The following is a 23074-nucleotide window of genomic DNA, read 5'->3' on the forward strand; positions in this document are numbered from 1 at the left end:
GTAGGCTGTTGAAAAACAAGTCTCACGTCAGGGTATATGGCTCGAGATGGCTGCAAAGCTGATAGCCGCTTTCTGCTAAAAGTCGGCTCCCAACAGGGAAGGCACCTTTTCCCAGGAAACAACCTGATGGCTCAGAGACTGAGCTAGCAGGAACTAAAAAGAAAGGTGGATTTGTTCTGTTGCAGGTCCTGGGTGCGTCTCAGAGACGCTAGAGAAATGTGCTCACCAGAGGAAAGAATCAACCCTGTGCTGGGTATGATGAGTGCCACCCAGCAGGCACAGAGGTCAGGAAACTTGAGCAAGGTAAAGGCTCGGAGAGATAAGGTTATGGGCTGTCTTATAACCACAACCGTGAGTCTGCTGGTTGCATAATCTTTTATTTGCCCACAGCTACATTTTGTCCAGAAACTCTGTCCTGAAAGGGGACTGAAGAAAACATCCAGCAAGCACTGGGCAAGGAAGGGCAGCAGCAGCAGAAAACGAGGTGGTGTTCACTGTGCCGAGGATGGAGGTGTACAATGTATCCGCTCCCTTCAATTTCTCCCTGCCACCTGGCTTTGGCCACCGGGCCACCGACAAGGCCCTTAGCATCATCCTGGTGTTAATGTTATTACTCATCATGCTCTCGCTGGGCTGCACCATGGAGTTCTGCAAGATCAAGGCTCACTTCTGGAAACCCAAGGGGGTGATCATTGCTATGGTGTCCCAGTATGGCATCATGCCCCTCACTGCTTTTCTTCTGGGCAAGGTCTTTCATCTGAACAACATCGAGGCTCTGGCAATCCTCATCTGTGGCTGCTCTCCTGGGGGGAACTTGTCTAACCTCTTCACCCTGGCCATGAAGGGGGACATGAACCTCAGGTAGGACCGAGGGTTAGGAGGGAGCAGTGTGGGACGGGGTGCTGCAAAGATGTCATGATCTGGAGAAGATCTAGGCTGGAGCTGGGAGAGGGGGGAGGTAGGATCAAGGTTGGCATTTACGCTTATGCTAATGCATTAAGGCTTATGCTAAATTGGGGCAGACTCTGGAGTCTCTGGTTTAAATCCCAGGTAAAAAAACATTAAGCAGGTCCAGAGGTATGTTAGACAGCCCTGAACTCCCAAACGTCTCCACAGGATCACTGTAAAGGAGAATAGATTTCAATGAAAGAGTTCCTCAGAGCTGCAGCCACCTGACTGGCAGGGTGTCAGCTTTGAGGCTGAAAATCTAGAAGGGACATAATGGGTCCAGAAAGGCCATTATTATTATTCTCCTAGGAAGGCCAACATGACTCGGAACCAAACAAACATCTTACATTCCTTCGGAGAAAAGACTCCAAAGACTCTTCCCCAGTATCTGGGCATCCGAGGTATCTTCACCCAGTTGTCAAGTGTGGTGAGACTGCCATCCCAAGAAACTTCATGTAGAACTGAGGGCCCAGCAATTGCCCAGGTTAGGTTGGGCTCCCCTCAGTCTGACAAGCAGGGAGAAGACTAGCAACAGCCTGAGCCTAGAGCACCCTGATCAGAAACCAGTGAGGTCTCACTCCTGAAGAGCCAGACTCCTCAGGCTTGGTGGAATATCTGTCCTTCACACAGCTATGACTGTGGCAGTGAATGTCTAGGAGAGGAGACCTTCTCAGCCTGCTTGGGCAAGCCACACCATTGCTGAACTCACTGCAGGACAAAGCCTTGGGTTTAAACCAGTATCCTCTGGGCCTGCTCTCAGTGCAGATGTTCAGTGTTGAGTAAAGAAGACCTATCAACTTGGCTCTGTGAGCAACTTGCCTGTGACTAAACTTTATAAAGAAAACTAACCAAGAAGCCTCTCCTGATGAGGCAAAGCAGCAGGAGGGCAATTGGAAGGAGGGGCAAGGCATTAGTCATGGTGTCCTGTAAGCAAGGTTTGTCACGCTTTATATGTCCCAAGATGCCCAGGTTAAACCTCAGCTCTGGTGCAGAAGGAATATGTAGTCACATTAGTCAGAAAGGGGGCACTCTGGGGACCTGGGGAATCTGTGGAAGCAGCAGATGGGACCATGTGAAGGACAATGGGTGAGTTTTTAAGTGTAACCAAGTGTCACATTCTCATCAACTGGTGGCTGTTAATGAGGCCCCTCTCTAATTCGCCCCACTAGGAGCCCCTGGGAGGCCTCCCACTACACCCAGCTTGTGGTAAGATCAAAAACATGGCTCCTGTGCCAGGTTCAACATCTGGTTTTAGATTCTGGACTCTACCAAAAGTAGAGTAGCCACCTTCCACCAAAGTCTCTCCCTCCTAAGCAAACCTGTCATTCTCATATACATTAACCATGCCTCAGATCCCACTGGCTGAGTGTGAATATTATCCTCACGTCCTGATAGACTTTGAATCCCAGTTGTCCTGAAAAGTTACTACATGCCTTATTATAGCCATAACAGCAATGCTAAGAACCTTCACTAAACAGTCTTTTCAACAAAGTCAAATTTTACACTTATTTTTTTTTTTATGTGTATGGGTATTTTGTCTGCATGTATGGCTGTGTGTACTATATGTGTGCTTAGTTTCCAAGGGAGACAGAAGAGGGCACTGGATTCCACCTAGAACTAAAGGTACAGATGGTTGTGAGAGGCTTTGTGGGGCTAAGAATCAAACCCAAATCATCTGGAAGAGCAGCTAGTATTCTTAACCACTGAGCCATTTCTCTGGCCCCTCCCCCAACAAGGTCCAATTTTCTTCTCTTAATACTCTTACTGTCCACTGTGTACATCCTGAACTGGTCGGTGTTTCGGTGGCTGACATGGATGGGTACATACAGGAGGGAATGCCATAATTGACCACGTTTACAGATGAGGAAAATCTTAGGGCTTAACACCTTTGGCCAGGGGCTGGCTGGCTTTAGGTCTATAGATGTCTTGAGAGCTAGCCTGTTCGTTAACAGAGTGAACGGAGGCTGCATGCCAGTCTCAAAGGCACAAGCATTTCTCTCTGATTGGACCTATGTATTGTACAACAGAGAACTCCCCATCCCCACAGCTGCCTGCGTTTTGCTTTGTTTTGTTTGTTGGCTGGTTGGTTTGGTTTGATTTTGGCTTGGGTTTTCCAAGACAGGGTTTCTCTGCGTAACAGAACCCTGGCTGTGTCCTGGACTCACTTGGTCCTCCAGCTCACAGAAAACCACATGCCTCTGCCATCCAAGTGCTGGGATTAAAGGCGTGTAGCAGCATGCCTAGCTGCTTTTCCTTTGTAAGATATATTTATAGGTATGAGTGCTTTGCCAAAATGTATGCAAAGACACTTGTGTATGCATCCTGGTGTCCATGGAGACCAGAAGAGGGCATTGGGTGCCCCCCTAAAACTGGAGCTATAGATGTTTGTGAGTCACTATGTGGGTGCTGGGAGTTGAACCCTGGTCCTCAGGAAGAACAGCCAAGTGCTTTTAGCAGCTGAGCCATCTCTCCAGCCCCAAGCTTTCTGCTCTTCAGGAGAAGATTGAGTCTCCGTTTTTAGGTGAACTCCCCAAATTTTCAAACATCAAGTCATCCAAATGTATCTTAAAAGGCTGTGCAAAGCAGTGTCTGAGAGTCAAATCTGACTCCAAGGCCTACTTTGAGGCCTCTCTTTAAGCTCAATATGTCTCAGAGTTAGAAGTAAATGGTGAGACTCTCATTTCATTTTACTCACTAGGAAACAAGTCAAGAAACTTGCCAAAGATCTCCCAATATCTGAGCAAAAGTTGTGTCCAGAGCCAGCTCAGGGCTGTCTTTTGTTGTTATTCTGCCTTCCAAATGGATTAAGTCTGAGGTGGCAACCAAGCAGGACAGCTCCATCCTCAAAGATGCTTAGGCAAGAAAAAGTGGCTAGCCAAAGTGTCTTGTAGGTAGAGCCGGGCTACTCTTGCCACCCTCAAACTCCTCAGCTTCTTTTAACCTGCTGATCCCATAGCAGAGCCAGAGCCAGTGGCTAGGGAAGCAGAAGGCCTGGACACCACCCAAAGATACCTACGAGTTCCCCACTTAGACACAGGAAACCATTGGGATTCCAACACATTTCCTGCCTCACCATAGGGACTGGCTGGTCACCTCCCAGTGTCCTCAGCAAGTGCTTCTGATCTTTCTATTCTTTCTGAGTTTACAGATTCCCTAAAGCAGGGTCTAGGCAATGCATTCAATCTTAAGCAAGGGGCTGGATGTAGCAGTGCATGTCTGTCATCCCTGCTACGCAGGAGCTGAGGTGGGAGGATGCTTGAGTCCATCTCAAAATAACTTAAAAAGTAAGCCCGGCACAGCGGCACAAGCCTGTAATACCAGCCCTGGGAGAGTGAAGGCAGAGGCAGGCATCAGGTGTTCAAGATCACCCTCTACTACATATAAGATTCTGTCTGAAAAAGCAAAAACAAACAAGAATAACATATGTAGAAAGGAAAAAAAATCAAAACACAAAACATGTCATCCATCCCACCATAACCAGACACCAGGTCCACAGTGTTGTGATGGTTCCAATCTCAGGGGCTGGAACCTGATGGTCACCTCCCATCTGGGTTCTTCAGGGTAAACTGAAGATCACAACAGTCACAGATGCCAGCAGGTTGGGGATGGGTACCTCTGACAGCCCCGGTACCTATGATTGCAGAGAAAATACCTGAGGGTCTAGGAACACAGTTCTACATATCAAAGGGTACAAGGTAGTCTCAGAACATACTCCAGATCTCCTGACACACCAAGCCAAAGCAAGCATGATTTCTCTGGACATGAAGACAAACACACAATTTATAAGTTGGTCTTCTACAAAGAGACCAATAGCTTGCACAGAAGCCCTGACTTCACCTCAGTCTCATCCCTTCCTCTAAGAGAGTATCTCCCAGGATCTGGCTCCAGCATCTCCAAGGACATTTTAATACATTTCTGTTTTGTTACTGGTTTTGTTTTGTTTTAGATTGTTTGAGTTTTATGCAGCCCAGGCTAGCTTTGAACTCAATTGTGTAACCAAAGTTGACCTTGAACGTCTAATCTTCCTGCCCCCACTTGACTACTGAGATTACAAGCCTCTATTACTCCTGGCTCAAAAAAACCAAAAAACTGTGTGTATCTATGTATGTAACATGTGTAAGTGTGTTTATGTGTGTACCATGTGTGTATGTGTTTCCATGTATGTCTGGACCATATGTATGTCTCTGTGTGGGTCTGGTTTCTTATAGCACTCAGTACTGCCAGCAAGAGGTGGGGGCTAGGGGGAGGACGGTGCCACACACAAGCTGGGCCCTCTCACACCAATCCTCAATCGAGGAAACATCCTACAGACTTGTCAATAAGCCAATTCGATTTAGGAACTTTCTCAGTTAAGATTCCACTCCTTCCCAGATGACCCTCACTTGTGTCAAGTTGACACAAAAACTAGCCAGCACAGCTAAGATGTCAGTAACTCCTGAGTGTACTTAAGCTGCGTGTGGTTTGCGGCATTCACTGATCTGTTGGGAGACAGCCCTTTCATGGCCTGCTTCCATAGGCAGCCCAGTGCATGGCTCTGCTGCCACCAGGTGAGAGAACCTGTAGTAAAAGCAGAAACTGAGATTCACACATCTTCACACTTCCTCAACTGGGGAATCTGGCTTTTCTGCACCTTATTTACAATCATCAGGCTTTATCTTTGCTTGCTTGCTTGCTTTTGCTTGCTTTTGCTTGCTTGCTTGCTTGCTTGCTTGCTTGCTTGCTTGCTTGCTTGCTTGCTTGCTTTTTTGAGACAAGGTTTCTTCGCATAGCCCTGGCTGTCCAGGAACTTGTTCTGTAGACTAAGTGGATTGAATATATTGTCTCTTCACAGCATGGGACTTACATACATATGGTTAATGAAGCCTTACAGTGCTTCTAACTTAGTCAACTCTACTGTTTTTCTTGACTAGAGATGTAATAAATTCTCTACAATAGTATACAAAGATATTTGCTATGTTTTTTGAAAAACTTGAAAATATTTGCCTTTCACATAGAAACCTTGTCACTTTAGAACTTATTTTTATGAGTGAGCTAGTCTTACATTTTCCATATGAATACATTTTAAGCATCATTTCTTCCCTCCAATACCTCTCGTAATAGTGAAATACGCTTGAGTTTGTGTCTGAACTATCTTATTGGTCGGTGTGGCTATCTTTCTACCTGTATATTTTCTTAATTACAATGACTTTACAGGTCTACATATCTCCATGAAAACATTAACAATCTTCACCTTTCTACTCTTGCACTTGAATTTTAGAATCAAATTGACAAAATGTTAAACTTTGCATTGCATTTATACACATTTGTGGTGTGGAGTGTGGGGTGTGCGTGCATGCACATGCACATATATTTTGTCTGCTTGCGTCTATGAACCATGTGCCAGCAAACCACATGCCCGCCTGATGCTCTCTTTACAGTGAGTCAGATCCCCCTGGAACTGCAGTTACAAATGGTTGAGCTGTCATATGGGTGTCTGAGTGGCTATGTGGGTGCTGGGAATTGAATAAAGGTCCTCTGGAAGCTGCCAGTGCTAACTGGAGACACCCTAAGCATTTACACAAAAAGTTTGAGACTACTTATTTTGGCTTATACTTCTAGAGGGATCAAATCCACCATAATGGGTAAGACAAGGCAACAGGTAAGGAAGGCAGGATGGTAGGCCCGGAGAGCTGGATGATCAAATTTCATCCACATACAAAAAGTAGTAAAAGCAAACAGGGAGAGGGGTCAGGCTACAGGACCTCAAAGGCCACTCGCAGTGACACGATTCCTCCATCAAATCTCTCCAGCCAAAGGTTGTAGCATCACCAACTGGGAACCAAGTGTTCAACTACACGATCCTATAGATGTTTCTCACCCACTTTATGATCTTGTCTCCTCATTGTGCCATGACTATAACAGTCAGCTCTTAGGTTTCCTCCAAACCTTTCTATGATTTTTTTTTAAAATGATCTCTTCTGTAAAGACCTTGTATCTCCTTGAAATTCATTTCTAAATATTTTATCATTTTGATTATAGATTTTTATCTCATGTTTATCTTATCCCGCTCATGTTTATAATTGTCTTAGTTCTTCATAATGAAAATTTTCCTCTATCAAATCATTAGCCAAAGGGGGAAAAAAATCAGTTTATTTTCTCCTCTTCCTACATATTCTTTTGCTGTGTATACTGCAATATATGAGGTAACAACAGAATGTTGTTTTAGGCCTTTAATTATAGGAAATTTTTTAAACTGTTTACCACTCAACTTTTTAATGATGATAAACCCTTAGTAGGTATCACTTTCAAATTAGGGTTCTCTATTGATGGTGTACTAAATTTTTGTAACGTTGAATTTTTTCCTGCATCTGTCTTAACTAGGATTTCTAATATTAATGTACTCATGTGTCCCAAAGCAACTTGAGGAGGAAAGGGTTTATTTTGCTTACACTTTCACCTCACAGCCCACCATTGAAGAAGTCAAGGCAAGAACCTGATAAAACTGAAGCAGAGGCCATGGAGGGATGCTGCTTACTGGCTTGCTCCGCATGGCTTGCTCAGACTACTATCCTATAGCATCCAGGACCAGCTTTCCCAGGGGTGGCACCACACCAATCAAGAGAATGTGGTGTATTTGCATCAGATGGCACCTTCTCCAATGATACAGAGTTTGAAGGAGCTGGACAGGCTGTGCTGCTCTTACCTTCTATCACTTACTATGTGCACTTTGGAATAAGGCAACACTCTCCTAGTATTCAGCTTTTTTAGAAGAAAAAAAAAGACAGTATGTTTACTGCCCAAAAAGATAGCATAAGGTATGAAGCATGGTGTCAGTCACATAGAACTCAACCTCTAATTGGCTTTTCCTTTGTTCTTCCCATCTCTGCCACTCAGCATCGTGATGACCACCTGCTCCAGCTTCAGTGCCTTGGGCATGATGCCTCTCCTCTTGTATATCTACAGCAAAGGAATCTACGATGGAGATTTCAAGGACAAGGTGCCCTATAAAGGCATTATGGTATCGCTAGTCATGGTTCTCATCCCTTGTACCATAGGGATCTTCCTCAAGTCCAAAAGGCCACACTGCGTACCCTACGTCCTCAAGGTAGGAACTCGGGGCCCTTGATAGAGCACGGTAACTGAGCAACTATCACCACATAGGCTACTTAGGGAGGTTTACTTTGAGGAACTGTCCTAGGGGTTCTAGTTAAATGCTGGGTCATTTGGCAAGGGCAGTTCATTACAACACAACGTGTTGGGTTGGGTACACGAGTCCCAAGACAGAGCAGAAGACAGGATAGCACTGGATGGACCCCCATGCCTTTCCAGTATCATGTCCCCAGTGCTCTAAGAACCTTCACATCCTAAGGCTCCACATCCTGAGGCCACAGTACTTCCTAGCAGCATCACCCCAGGGATCTGCCTTTAAGATGTGGACATGTAGGAAGGTGGGTGACAACATTCAAACCACAGCAGACTTCCCTTCCTTGCTATAGATGTAAAATAAGTCTATTCTTGGTGTATCTACTATGTTATTGGACTGTAGCATGCACAATAGGTTTTTAAGCATCGGAAGAGGAAGTGAGCACTGTACACACATACACACACACTTCATATAACTAAAATAAAATGAAACTTATGCACCTTGATGCTTCAAGTCTCTGCTGTACACTTGAGGGCTATCTTCTGAGTTTGTCATTTGAAAAAAGTGAAGCTACACACAAGAGAAATGGAATTCAACAATAGCAGACAAAGAAGTCTGGTAGTCTTTAGGGCTACTACTGAAGGCCAGAAGGGTCAGGCGTTCTTGGAGGGGCTTGTGCCAGACACAAAGGTTGGGATTTACATAAGCCTGTAGAGAGGGCAAATAGAAAGCAACAGGGGAAACGTGGTGGATTTCGCTAGCTACAAGAGACTAAGAAGTGCAAACACTCCTAGCATCTCATTGCTTGCCCTTAGAAGAACATGAGATTATCTATATCCCTCCAAGAGCTCAGCCCTTGTCAGCCTTCTCAACATAGCATGTTCAAGATGGCTGCCAGGGCCACACAGTGAGACCCTGCCTCAAAAAACAAGTGAACATCACACACAGGAATAAAAAGGACACTAAAACCACATGGAAGCATAATCACTACAAAGTAACATGAGAACTGATTTTCTTTTTCTTTTTTTTGCATTTCTTTATTCAAAAGATGAAAAACAAAGACTTAAATTTACATTTTTGTCATTCTGGATCATGCTGCAAGAGAGCATGGAAGTACACTCTGAAAACTTACATCTTTATGTCTCATGGCGAAAACATTAAACAGTAATTTCTCCAGAACCCACCTAGTAAAGGTTCTCAGTGGTGTGTAGAAGATGTATTTCTAAAATAAAAAATGATTTTCGTTTTATTTTAAAAACATGCCATTACCCCCAATAGATGCTTTTACAACACTTACCAGGGGGAGAGGCATGACAGACTTGCAGTTTACTACACTGGGACACATTTCTGGAACTTTCTCACCACGTTTCCACGTCACACAAGCTTTTTAGGGTTACACATCATGTGGAGTCAAAAAGGAGGCTACCTAGTTCAACCAACCACTTTGTGTATCTGCTTTGCTTTAAATGACTTGGCAATTTCCAGAAGTCCAGTTCACCCTAAAACAGTGGTTCTCAACCTTTCTAATGCTGCACCCTTAAATTCAGTTCATGTTGCAGTGAACTCCAACAATAAATTATTTTTATTGCTACTTAACTAATTTTGCTATGAATTGTAATGTAAATATCCATATTTTCCAATGGTCTTAAGGGTCGCTCAACGGTTGAGAACCGTTGCCCCAAAACATTTAAGTGTCTCCCTATAATGGAAGCTGAGAAAGTACGACTGGTTTTAACCAGCTCCAAAATATGTATGGATTCTTGTGCAAATGCATATATAGACTGAAAATGTCAACATCAGCTTCATAGGACCAGTCTCATCCCCTCACAGTCATTGAGAATTTCACAACAGTCTGGAGCTATGTCAAAAGCAGCTGGCTATGCTTGGCTGACTCTTTAATCATTAAAGTATTAGCCAAATATTTTTCTAGCTACAAATATGAAATCCAAAAAGATAAAGGTTTTTCAAATTCCTAATTCCTACAGTGTCTCCCCACTCCTGTGCCCACACCCCCAGCCTTCTGATGGTCTCTTCCTGTCCCCATGTCCAGGGAGGCATGATCACCACTTTCTTCCTCTCTGTGGCTGTCACAGTTCTCTCTGTCATCAATGTGGGCAAAAGCATCATGTTCGTCATGACACCACACTTATTGGCTACCTCCTCCCTGATGCCTCTCAGTGGCTTCCTGATGGGCTACGTTCTCTCTGCTCTCTTCCGACTCAATCCAAGGTAGGTCTTCTAGGTCCTCAGGATGTCTCTTAAGTCTTTTTGGAAAGGATATGGAATAAAGAACCTTGAGATATGGGTAGAACATTTTCCTGGCATATGTTCAAAGGCACCAACTGACCTTTGGGCAATGAGAAATACCGGGGGGGGGGGGGGGGGGGGGGCCTCGATAGGATGGGAGAGTGGTAAAGGCAAAGTCTGCTCTCTCCCAAAGTTGAAATCGCACCTGGGAGCTTGGTGGCACTGGGGTAACTTTAATGCCAATGCTAATTCTTTCCTTGCCCACTCTTATTCTGCTAACAAGGCTTGAATCCTTGACAAGGACAGTATCACATGAAAGTTATGCTAAGTGATACTCCAAGCTCAAGTCTTTAGCTATAGTGAAATCCAACTCACAAATACAGCCACTGTAAAATAACATTCAACCTGAGGGTCTGTGTAAACAGGCCTTTCCTTCTGTTAGCCTAACTAGATAATTAGGTGGGAGTCTAAACACTAGTACAATGGTTCTCAACCTTCCTAATGCTATGGCCCTTTAATATACTTTCTTAAATTGTGATGAACCCACTATAAAGTTACTTGTCACTACTTTGTAATTTTGCTATGAATCATAAATAAATATCCAATAGTCTTAGGAAACCCCTGAAAGGGTCATCCACCCTCCAAAAGGGTGGTGACGTACAAGTTGAGAGCTGCTGCATTAGTACAATTTCCCCGCTACACTTTTAAGAGTAATTCATTTCCAAATCACAAATCAACTATTACCACCTTGTTAATAAAGATGAAATGACTATGCTTGTATTACACAGGCTACCTAACCATAGTACTACAGTCCTACTAGTTCTGAGAGCTACAGATCACAATGGCCACAGTACCAATGGCCATCACAGTAATCTTTTGTAATACACTAAGTACGATAAGTACTTTAACACACTTGGGAGTTAAGACAGGTGAAATGTGTATTCATTCAATAAAACATCCTGCTCTTCAATCCACAAAATGGGAAGCAAAATTAGGGGAGCAGGTTTCAAAGATACATAATGGGGCTATGGTTTGTTTTCATGACAAGTTCTAGAATTAAAGATAAACTACAAACCAGCACAGGATGAAGTCTGCAACATTTCAACCTCCCACTGCCTGCTCAAAGTGCAACTGTAAGACTAACTTAACAAGCTAACAGTTTCATCTGCCAGTCACTTTCAAATTTTAACTTAGCAATTTTGTAAAAGCAAACAAAATTCCCAAACTATTCAAAGGCCTCCTTGGGGCCAGATGGATGTAGCTCAGTGGTAGAGTACATGCCTAGTATTATATCCAAGGCCAAGTAGTCCCAAAGCATATGCATGCACACACACAGCCTTTCTGTGCTTCTTAGTCACTATCCTTGGGATATCCTGGATCCCATTTTCCTACACTGGATACTGTGGGTCTAGAGCATCAGAAGCGGGAAGAGCAGGCCCAAGAGCTACCCACTGTCTTGTTGAGCACTGCTTTCTCCTCCCCACCCACCCCTTCACACACAGCTGCAGACGCACCATCAGCATGGAGACAGGATTCCAAAACGTTCAACTCTGTTCTACCATCCTCAATGTGACCTTCCTCCCTGAAGTCATTGGCCCACTTTTCTTCTTCCCTCTCCTCTACATGATTTTCCAGCTTGCAGAAGGAATTCTCTTTATTATTATCTTCCGGTGCTATGAGAAAATCAAGCCTCCGAAGGGTGAGTTACTGAATCATTTCCTTTGAGTACTGCCATTACATTGGACCTGAGCTACCAACAAGGTCCCCAAGAGGGACCAGAACCGGGTTAACACTTAAGTATTTAAGAGACTTTGAAGAGTGAAGGTCATTTTCATCAGTAACACCATACTACCTTAACTGAGAAAACCAAGTTATGGTGTTTTTCACAAGGGACTGACGATGGGATCACTTTGTCTAAGCAAGACAAGCTTCAAACTACCTTAAAACTAAGAGATCTCTCAGGTATTAGTTTGGGAAGCTTCTGCATTTACTGTTCAGCTTTCTGTATGAAGGTCAGAGTCCTAGTACCCTAGTGCCCAGAGGGAAAACTCACTCTTAACACAACAAAATCCAAAACGTGATTCCACACTGATCAGTTAATTTCAGAATTCTTAAAATACATAACTAGCATAATCTGTACCAATTACTAGAATGTTCTTTAATACTTTTTTCTTTTAAAAGTAATTTTATTAATACTTTAAATGTTCAGAGCAAGTTCATTATCTGCAGAACATAATTCTCAAAAAGCCCAGAATCCCTCCCTCAAAGTGAGGGATTGAAGAGGCAGCTGTTAAGAGCACTTGCAGGGGCTGGAGAAATGGCTCAGTAGTTAAGAACACCTGGTTGCTCTTCCACAGGACCCTAAAGACAGCTCAGAATCTAATTCTAACTCCAGTCCTAAAGGATGCCCTCTTCCGGCCTCTATGATCACTTCATGCAGTGCAAAGATACAGGCAGAGAAATATCCACACACCCCCGCACCGATCCTCCCCCCAAATCAATCCTTAAAAGGACTTTTGCTTTTGTGTCAGACAAATTTAGTCAGAGAACTCCAAGGAGTCGATTCTCTTTCCATGTGGACTTGAGGGTTCTAACTTGGGTCATTTAGGCTTAGCAGTAAGAACCTTTACCTGTTCAGTCATCTCACCCAGAGTACACTTTATAAACCATTTTGCTTAATGGTACGGAGCACAGAATAGCTCCTGTGTGCCAAGTAAACACAACTTGTGATCTTGTTTTCTGTATGTAGCTCAGGCTAGCCTCAAACTGGAGACTCCCCAGCCTCCAAGTGCTCAAATTCAACACCATGTACCATGCCCAGCCATGTCTTTTTTAATACTGAAAATCAAGTCCAAGACACCTTAGGTATGCTTTTAAAAAAAAGTATTCAATCGGAGCTACATCCCCAGAACTGTGTCTTCCAAACAAAACCTCATCTATTTCCTAACCCTATTTCTTCTACTGCATATTTCTAAAACCAAGGCTGAGATTCTTTTTTGATCCCAGGAACTGCGATCTGCACCCCAAGACAGGTACAAAACTTTTGGTGAAATACTAGCAAATGCCAGTGTTTCCCCCCACCCTTGCAATTGTCATCTTGGTTATCAGGAAGCCAAAAAGAAAATCTAAGCACTGTCCACTCTACAGAACCACTAAATGCTCTGTTCAAAAGTAGCTGAGTCTCATCAGGTAACACATGCAACAGACAGCACAAGAGATGGCACTTTGAGTCAACTAGGTTCCAGGTTTAAAGTTGTGGTCCCAGAAAGACCTGTAATAACCTTAAATGTGATACTCTGGAATTTGAATCCTCAGGACCTAAAAGAGCCAATGTTGAAAACCTTAGCACCAAAACGGAGAGAAAACTGTTTGACCCATTTCTTCTAGGGTAGTGGGAGAGGATGGAGGACTCTTACCTTCCAAGTCCACATGGGGGAGGGAACACTCAGACTGAGGAAGGGTATTGGCAGTTTGAAGTCTGATCATTCAAACCTTTCTTCCTGCTTTCCAGGTCCTTCAGAATTTAAGGCATTATTATTCAACCTAAACCTACTTTCTCTACTTCGTGTGTAAGAGTTGTTACAGTAATGAACATACCACACAAAGCATCTCACTGTTAGTACTACCACATTAGGGATCGCAAAGGAAAACCAAATCTTCCTGAAAGGGGTGAGATGGCAGATACAAATACAGAGCACACCCGTCTTGCATTCCAACAAGTTTTATGTTTGTCTTAGCTACTTTTTTTACCCAAGAAAGTTTGTATAGGTTACTATTCTATTGCTGTAAGCTGAGTGTATCAAGGTTTACGTTCTCAGAAGGTCAGAGTTCATTATCATAATGACAGGGAGTATGGCAACTGGCTGGCAGGCAGGCAGACACTGGAGCAGTAAGTGAGCTTATATACCTGATCCACAAACAGGCAGGCAAAGGCTACTGGGAACGGCGTGACATGCAGGCTTTGAAACCTCAAAAACCCACCCCACACCCCGCAGTGACACATCTCAACAAGGCCTTCTCAAGCAATTCTTCCAAGTGAAAACCAAGCATTCAAATATGAGCCCATATGACTATCCTCACTCAAGCCTGTTTTATTCTCATTCTCTTTTAACTTTACAGACCAAACAAAAATTACCTACAAGGCTGCTACAACAGAAGATGCTATTCCAGCAGCTTTGGAAAAAGGTACCCACAACGGGACTACTCCTCCTACACAACCTAGCCCTTCCCCTAATGGCCTGAATTCTGGTCAGATGGCAAATTAGAATGTGACAACTTAGAAGCAGCAAGAAAAGAAACACCAAGTTTGCAGTATTGTCTAGCACTTCCAGCAAGCTTTCATCAGCAGAACCATGAAGCCATGAACTGAGACTGAAGGCCATCTATCCAGGGACTATCATCCATCCCTAGCCAATTTGCTTGTTTCAATTTGCTATTTGTTTTAAAGGGTAAACAAGAACTAAGCAAAGTGGTTCCTGCCTATAATCCCAATGCTCAGAAACTCAAAGTCAACCTTAGGTACACAGCAAAACTGTCCCAAGAAACCAAAAACCCTTTTAGTGGCTATGAACTCTATGAAGGCTAAACGAAACAGCTGCATCTGATAAACACTGATGTCACTATTTCTAAACTTTCTAGTAAGCAGGTGTTTTCTTCATTAAACATCCACAACCTGCTTCATGTTGGAACTCAAAAGGAAATAAACTACAACTCAGTTTTAACTTACCAGACGATCTTAAATATTTTTTTCTTTGCTACACAATTTAAATTCATTTATAATCAATACCAAATAGACAAAGAGGAACAAAAGCAATTAAATAGGACAAAACTACCACCCAGTAACACAATGAAAGGTACCAGAAATATCAGAAAGAGAAATTCTTAAAAAGCCAGGAACAAGCCAACACAACCCACTTCACATCCTATCAGTACAATCAGTGGCATCAAGCATTCCAAAACCTTGAGGGAACTGTACAGAAAATGAAATCTAAGCATTTTTCACTTTTTACTCAGACACTAAAAACCACTGAAAGATAATAAACTACCCATTGCATACACAGTTAAACATGGTAAACTACTTTTTGTATTTCCCATCACTGACAGCGTGCAACTGAAGCCACATCAGGGCACTTGTTTGGCAAATTTGCAGGACTAACAAGCACAAAAATGACTGACCAGGTTCACCTGTGTTTCTTCAAATGCCCTGGGGCTTCCAATTATCCTTAGAAATAAATGAAAACAAAAACTAGCCCTAAAACATCCTAAGTCTATCAAGGCTATGGTGACACACATGAAATCAGCACTCAGGAGGTGGCATCAGCAGTGGCAGGTGTATGAGTTTTAAGGCCAGCTTGGTCTATATAATACATAGCACAAGCCAGACCATCCAGGACCAGACAGACTCTTGTCTCAAAAGAATCTGTTTCTAACTTCTCAAATCTTAGGTCTTAGTACTCTAAAACTTCAACCTGACAGTTCCCTTAGTAGAGAAGTTCCCCATAAAAGCGCAGGTGAGATGGCTGGTAAAGAGAATGCCAGGTTCTGCCAGTGTTAACAGTTCCAAGTAAACAAGCACATCACTACTCCTATTAAAGATCAGCTACAGCTCATGAGTGGGAAGATTCAATGGAACCTTCTAAGCTCTACCCAGAACTTCTCCCAAATGCCAGCTCTCAATTCCTAACTCCCACTTTAAGGAAGCAAATAAGCCTTTTCTACTTTCTATCCCCCAGTGAGTATGCCTGTCTAGTCCTGAAATATGGAACCAGAAATCCTGGATCCTTAATTGGTCTTTTGAGAAGCCACCTAGATTTCCTGTAATATTTTTGAGGATTTACTCAACACCGAGCACTCAGATATTAAGATGTTCCGATATCAAATACTTACCAAGTCTGCACCTGGTAACACACACACACACACAAACGCACGCATCTTTATAGAAATGTAAATAAAACATAGTCATATCTCTAAACTAAAACCAGCATGTAAAGACCCCTCAAACTTTCAGTCACTGAGAAATTACACTGTGAGCATACCAACTGTGTGACATCTGACAAGAAAACCTGCACTGGATCTTACTTATGTGTTTACCAAACCCTGCCCTTTCTGTTTAGGGTAAGTAACCTGATGGCAATTCAAGTCAAGTAGCAATAGGAAAAGAAAGTATGGAAGGGAACTGTCACTCAACTTGTCAGTTTTCATCCATTTACAGACTCCCTCACTAGCTTCAAATAGCAAAAAAAAAAAAAAAACCCTTTTATAAGCTCATACCATGGCACTCCAGAGTTCTACATGAGTCATCTTTAACTTCAAATACAGAGAATGTGATGGGATAACAATACAGGACTTGAGAGAAACAGACCAAAAGCAGTTTTATAATACTTAGTACTTTATTATCAACAAACAGCTGCTTTATCTACAGCTGTTAATGGGTGAGAAGACACCCTTGACCCTAACAAAACTCATATTAAGCCTTTATATACAAGCAAATTTAGAGCTCTTTTAAAGTGTCCAAAACTATTCATTAGTTTAATTGAGTAATTAAACTAATCAAGTTAACATATCTGAACAATGAACTAAAATATTCAAAAGTTTTTCTAGTACAAAAAATTAAATGCTTTAGTTTTATAAAAGAGCTCTATCAATATACACAAACTATATACTTCAGACAGTCACAAAATGTGAGCAGAAGGCTTATCAAAAGACATTTAATACAATTAGTTTTCAACAACCCCTTGGTGGTCCACATCTACAAAGAAATCCTGCCCAACCCCCTCCAAATCCCACCCCACAGAAAAGCACATACTTACCAGAATTTTTAGCAAGTATGGTTTGGGGAATTTGTTTTGTTTTGTTTTTTTTTTTAAAAAAAAAAAAGGCCCCCAGGGCAAGTTATTTACAGTTTAATTGCCACTGTCAACTGATCTGGACCTGGACCGGGACCGGGACCTCTGGCGATCCACAGATGCTGGAGACTTAGATCTACTTGAAGAACCACGTTTCTGGCTCTTCTCAGGCACAGGAGACCTACTACCAGAACGGGACTTGCTCCGGCTCCGACTCCGGCTCCTTGATCGGCTGTAAGACTTGCTCCTTCGTGAACGGGATCGGCTACGGGACCTAGAGGAACTCCTGGTCCGAGATCGTGACCTGCTTCTTGACCTGCTATGAAAAAATGGGGAGGGGAGAGAGAGAAAACAAATTAACCTGCATGACAGGGCTCTAAAAGCCAGCAAGTAAAACTTTTGACTTAAAAAATATCAACAAAAGAGTACCTGTGCCTTTTGCTGCCTTCAATTAATTTGATTTTTCTCCCGTTTATTTCCTTTCCAGAAAGTTTCTCAATTGCATTCTTTAAGTCACCGTAAGAGGCAAACTCAACTACCCTAAAATGGAGGGGAAAAAAAATCCCTTTAAAGGTTATATACCCAACAGCCTTGAAGACAGATTAAGGTAAGTTTACTCCCTGCTGTCACTACTGTTTTATTTCTGATATACACAGCACAGCAAGGTTTTAGGCAGTCAACTCTGTGGGGTGTCCTATGTACAGTATGACAGGTACCTATTAAATGCCAGTATTATCAACAGTCCCTTGTGATAGAACCTTTCTTCCCCAATTGGCAAAACCAAGCACATGCGAATTTTAGAGCTTAGCAAAGCCACAACAAAATCCCCAAGGTAATCAATTAGAAGGCAGGCTCACAGCTCCAGGCCCCGAAAGCTCACCCTTCATTTAGTTTAGGTCGATGTGCATCCGCAAAGGTTACTTCCCCAGCTTGTCTCATGAAATCTTTGAGATCCTTAACACAAGACAATTATGTTAAGGAGAGAAAGGGAAAAGTGGCACACACACAACCACATGGTATAAACAAGACTACTGGAAGAGAAGTTGTTAGATAAAGTACAAACATGGTATATACCACACTTGTATTCTATCAGAGTTCAAAAATTATGCCAGGGCACGAAATAAGCAAATAGCATATTGCTTTTAAGCAAAATGCTAGAGGAAAGTCCAATTTTTAACATTATAGTATTAGTCTAACTGAGCTCAGTACAAAAGGGGGAAAAAACAAACAAAAAACAAAACAAACAACAAAAAAAAAACCAAAAAAACAGTACATCCTTTAAAGACTAATTTTATATTTAAAAAAAAAAACAAAAAAAATAAGTAAAACAACATTTACAAAGACACCAGTTATTTTGTGCCCCATATGTCATTAAAAAAATTTACTTTACCTTTATTAACATTTCCCTAGGCTAGTCAAGCAGCAAACCATTAAGCGGTCGGAGAAACCTTCATGACATAGGCCCGACTGGCTCTTCGCCACCCACTTGAAGGATACTACCCAATCGATGGAAGCCTTTAATCGCACAGCCCTCCCTATTAGCAGACTACTGGCGATGCAGACATGTTTTACTCTTGTGCAGTTACCAAGGACCACTTTACTGCGATCAGGATTCCAACGACCAACTAATTTCGTATCTTTCAACTCTTTCGACCAGGACCTCTTATTCGGAAGCGTTACAGGAAGACAGCTCTCAACTTAGGGATCAGATCACGTTATCAACGTTCTGGGATCGCTGCAACCCGGCACTTCAAGTAAGTGCACCGATTACGTCTAGACCGGCAAACACAGATCTAGAGGTGGCCAACTGATCACTGTAGGAGCTGACTGGCAAAGTCAACCAGGCCCAACCAAGAGTGACCAAGACAACGATTAGGATAACCCACAGGCACTCCTCGTCATAAGGCCAACGACACAGATAGGCTGGCAAATAAAGGGTTTAATATTTGGTTAAAATTGATTTTAAAAAACATGAAAAAAAATAACCTCAAAACATTTACATTTGATCACTAATATTAAAATCTGAAACATCCCCCAGTTACATTTAACTACAGTTTAAAATTATAGTTCAATTAAATCCATTAAGTTAAAACATTTAATAAGATATATATTAATAAAATATTAACTACCCATTAACATTTTTAAATGCCACATTAAAATATCTCAAAACTGTATTTTCAACAAACCTGCCAGCTGACTCTTGAAGATAAATTCTCAACTATAAGTCGATTTTCTGTTCTTACAGGTGGGGCATTTCTGAAGGAAAAAAAAAGGCATTCAATGTCAGATGCTATGGCACAATGTCAAATGTTATTTATGTGACAAGTTTAAGCCAAGATAGTGAGTGATTCCAGTGACTTCCATCAAGTTTCTGGGTTCTCAGCATGTGGACTAACTAGACTTAACTAGTTTGAGACCCACTTAATGCTAACGGATCCTATCCTAAACCCTAACAGCCAAACCACATACCGTCTATCATTTCGAGGTCTGCGACTGCTAAAACGGTCGGAGTATCGTCCTCTACCTCTTCCTCCTCGAGACCGAGCCCGAGCATGTTCAATAGTAACCCTATGGAGAGGTGAAAAATGCATTAACACACATTTACACCACACACAGGTGCACTTACATACTCCAAATGTCCAGTGTGCTCTACTTCCCTAGGAGAACTAGCTATAAGCAATCATGCTTACCTTTCACTGCAAAGTTCCTTCCCATCAAGTTCATAAACAGCATCGTCTGCATCCCGTGGGTCCTCAAATTCCTAAAGCAGAATAATGAGACACTTAGCAGAGCTTTTGGACATGCGTTCTTCAGCATAGTAAGACCATGAAAAAGTGTTTGGATAAGATATGCCTTAAACTCAGATACAGATAAGCCTAATCTAGGGGTGGCTGGGAACCAACTCCAACCAGCAGTTACTTTAAATTCTTAGTAGAATCCACTGCCTCTTGGTCACTTCTAACATCTTTCTGGGAAAAAAAAAAACTTCACATGGACTCAATGAGTTTAAAGTCATTGCTCAGCCGGGCGGTGGTGGCGCACGCCTTTAATCCCAGCACTTGGGAGGCAGAGGCAGGCGGATTTCTGAGTTCAAGGCCAGCCTGGTCTACAGAGTGAGTTCCAGGACAGCCAGGGCTACACAGAAAAACCTTGTCTCGAAAAACAAAAACAAAAAACAAAACAATAAAGTCATTGCTCACCATCAAAGTTCTGCCCATTTTGGTTTTGTTTTGATTTTTTTTTGGGGGGGGTGGGGGGAGACAGGGTTTCTGTGTGGATTGACCTGTTTCTACCTCCCAAGCCCCCTCCGAGAGTAAAGGCATGTGCTGCCGCCGCCAGGTTACCTACTCAACTGATAATTCGATCAATTTTAAGTACTTACCACAAAACCAAAACCTCTTTTCAAATCAATGTCTCTGATTCGTCCGTAACCCTTGAAGAATCTTTCCACATCTTTCTCCCTCGCTGCTGGATTTAGTCTCCCAATGAACACTCGACAGCCACTCATGATGCCCGGCTAGTGTTTCCTGTTAGGCAGTAATACAATCGAGACAATATCAATGAATGGCACAGGGGGAAAAGTTCAGTCAGGCAGTCAAACAGAGCCTAAAAACGTTTACCAACTCTACTAACAAGGGCCATGTACCCTCTAAGTAGTTCAGAACCCCCACATTCAAATTTCAAGTTAAAACTCAACTCCCAAAACGACCCCCTGCCAGGCTCCGCACCGCAGCCAACCGCAACGCCCACTTGCCACTTTTCTAGACTGCGCAGGCGCGCTCGTCCCCCGGCGCCCGGGCCCCCTCCCATCTGCCGCAGTTAAGCAATGGCCGAGAAAGGCAGGCGAAGCCGACCCCGCCCTCCGCAAGGCCTGGTCCAATAGCAGCCGGCCGCGCCCGCGTCGCGGCCCTCCCCGCGCGTCACAAGCCGGAATCTCGCGACGCCACAAGCGAGCATGAGCAGTTGGCCACGGGCGCGTTCGCAGCACAAAATGGCGACGGCCGAGTCTGCGGCGGGGGAGGAGCAAACGAGCCGAGCTCCGTCCTCAGCAGCGGGCAAGCCGGGCAACGAGCGCCGCGCCTGCGGGCCAACCGGGGACCCTAGCGGCTCCGGGCAAGGCCGGTTTCCGGCGTTACAGGCATACGAGGCCGGATAAGAGCCACCTAAGAAGGGTGGCAGCGAGGGGCGCGCTGCTTCCCTCTACGAACGCCCTCCCCCACGCCCGCCCTCCGCCTTGTGTCCCCCTCAAGCAACACCAAAAGGGAGACGTGCCCCAGCGCCCACCTCAATCAACTGCGCTCTCTTAGACGCCGTCCTCCGCAAAGAGCGAAGCCCCGGCCACTCGCGACCCGAGCGGCCATGAAGAAGCCTCGATCCGAGAAGCCTTGCCCTCAAAGCGAGCCACTCACCTACCGGACAGGGTCTTTGACGGCTGAGACCTGGAGAGGTCCGGAGTCTGCGACGGAGCTGTCTGCCTCCCTACACACACGAACTCAACTACTCTACGTCTCTCCACAACTGACGCACTTAGCAGCTCGGACGTTGCACAAAATGGAAGGAACGTCCTTGCGTCACTTCCAGGGCGGCTCCAGAAGCTCGGGTGCCGCCCAGTTGGAGCCGAGAACGGAAGTTTCCGCGGAGCCGGAAGTCCTGGAGGGGCGGAGTTTCCTTCGGGCGACCCCTTGCGAAAGCCCTGGGTGGTCTGTGCGTGGTGGAGCGTGTTGGCGAGAAACGTTCCCTCGGTCCGCACGAGATACACCCTCACAGGTCTTTAAAGACGAAAAGATGCACCCAAAGCCTTTCTTAGCTCTCTCGAAGATTAGCAAGTAAAAGAAGCCGAGCCTTTTCAAAAACACCCGTTTCTTTTAAAAATTCATTTACGTAATCTGTCTCACTAAGCAGCCCTGGCCAGCCTTGAGCTCAGAGATCCACCGGTCCCCTCCTTCAGTGTGATAGAATTACTGGCTTGAGCACCAGCACCAGGTCCGGTTTTGGGGGGTTTTTGGTTTTGGTTTTTTTGGTCCTCTTCTGCAAATTGTTCTTACCAACGTGCCTCAAGACGAGAGGGTTCTTTGAGACTCAAGTGAATTCCCCTTTAAGTGCTGTGACTTTCGTTCTGATCAGTCTAAGGAACTGAATTGTTTTCAGCTAATGGATTTTACGTGATGAAATAATGAAATTGAGACTGTGTAAAAACGTCCCTGTATTAAAATCCCTAGGGCCAATCTTGGGCTCAGCTAGCTGGAAAAGAATTCAAGTTGTTCCTAAATCCAACTGGCCATTGTCCATTCCTTTCTGTCCAGGTCTCAACAGTTAAGGTGGTGGTATATGCCTTTAATCCCAGCACTCCGGAGCCCGAGGCAGGAGTGTATCTGTGAGTTCCAGGCCAGCCTGATCTACAAAGTCCATGACAGCTAGGGAAACCCTGTCTCGAACAACAACAAAAAGGCAAAGTCAACAGTTATTCTGAAATAGAATGTGTGCTTCCAGCAAGAATGTAATACACAGCCCTCCACATACGTAACTCTATCCAGCCTTCCCCAGGGAGGTTGGGAGCTCTAGAAACCTTGAGAATAAAGACTTGTGAAAAAGCTACTTCTCTTTAATGTTTTTATGTGTAACCCAAAGCATCATCTCGATTTTAAGATGTACCTAGAAGAAGGTCACACATTTTCAGCTAGGGTCACAAAGACATGAATTGGTAGCTCAGGATGAAGAGCAACCCTGGATCTAACCTTATTCAAATGGGATAAACTTGTCTATTCAGTTAACTATGCAAATAAAAACAGCATCGATGGGTCCATTAAAAAAACACGTAGTTGTCTTTGGTGTGAGGAATTAAAGATGGATTTAAAACAAAATATATATTTGCTAAGTAAAAATTTTAAAAGCTCACTAGAGAGGGCTTAGG

General features: G+C 43.6%; 2 protein-coding genes across 9 annotated transcripts; one reads left to right on the forward strand and one right to left on the reverse strand.

The window, feature by feature from the left end:
• The first annotated feature begins 364 nt into the window (after positions 1 to 364).
• Positions 365 to 15043, forward strand: Slc10a1 (solute carrier family 10 member 1). Of its 2 annotated transcripts, none has more exons than XM_076921823.1 (5): positions 365 to 861; positions 7822 to 8032; positions 10122 to 10300; positions 11954 to 12017; positions 14438 to 15043. In XM_076921823.1, exons 1-5 carry the CDS (start codon positions 506 to 508, stop codon positions 14558 to 14560), a joined length of 933 nt encoding a protein of 310 aa, XP_076777938.1. In that variant the 5' UTR covers positions 365 to 505; the 3' UTR covers positions 14561 to 15043. The 2 variants fall into 2 exon arrangements, with proteins under 2 accessions (XP_076777938.1, XP_076777937.1); XM_076921822.1 differs by having other exon boundaries at positions 367 to 861; positions 11821 to 12017.
• Positions 15044 to 16688: 1645 nt separating this feature from the next.
• Srsf5 (serine and arginine rich splicing factor 5) lies at positions 16689 to 21743 on the reverse strand. Of its 7 annotated transcripts, none has more exons than XM_076921828.1 (8): positions 21573 to 21743; positions 20546 to 20690; positions 19854 to 19924; positions 19633 to 19731; positions 19350 to 19419; positions 18044 to 18117; positions 17593 to 17703; positions 16689 to 17479 (listed from the first exon to the last, which is right to left on the reverse strand). In XM_076921828.1, the coding sequence occupies exons 2-8, from the start codon at positions 20669 to 20671 to the stop codon at positions 17221 to 17223; spliced, it is 810 nt and encodes a 269-aa protein (XP_076777943.1). In that variant the 5' UTR covers positions 20672 to 20690; positions 21573 to 21743; the 3' UTR covers positions 16689 to 17220. The 7 variants fall into 7 exon arrangements, with proteins under 7 accessions (XP_076777943.1, XP_076777939.1, XP_076777945.1 ...); XM_076921824.1 differs by having other exon boundaries at positions 16689 to 17482; XM_076921830.1 differs by having other exon boundaries at positions 21577 to 21741.
• Between the last annotated feature and the right edge of the window lie 1331 nt (positions 21744 to 23074).

This window comes from Arvicanthis niloticus, chromosome 23, assembly GCF_011762505.2.
Source record: "Arvicanthis niloticus isolate mArvNil1 chromosome 23, mArvNil1.pat.X, whole genome shotgun sequence".
Lineage (NCBI taxonomy): Eukaryota > Metazoa > Chordata > Mammalia > Rodentia > Muridae > Arvicanthis > Arvicanthis niloticus.

Coding starts and splice junctions, on each gene's coding strand:
- Slc10a1 (XM_076921822.1), top strand. CDS start 506: ATGGAGGTGTACAATGTATCCGCTCCCTTCAATTTCTCCCTGCCACCT. Junction 862..7,821: donor AAGGGGGACATGAACCTCAG/GTAGGACCGAGG, acceptor TCTGCCACTCAG/CATCGTGATGACCACCTGCT. Junction 10,301..11,820: donor CTCTTCCGACTCAATCCAAG/GTAGGTCTTCTA, acceptor CTTCACACACAG/CTGCAGACGCACCATCAGCA.
- Srsf5 (XM_076921824.1), bottom strand. CDS start 20,671: ATGAGTGGCTGTCGAGTGTTCATTGGGAGACTAAATCCAGCAGCGAGG. Junction 19,925..20,545: donor AAAGAGGTTTTGGTTTTGTG/GTAAGTACTTAA, acceptor ATTCTGCTTTAG/GAATTTGAGGACCCACGGGA. Junction 17,704..18,043: donor CGACCTAAACTAAATGAAGG/GTGAGCTTTCGG, acceptor CCTCCATTTTAG/GGTAGTTGAGTTTGCCTCTT.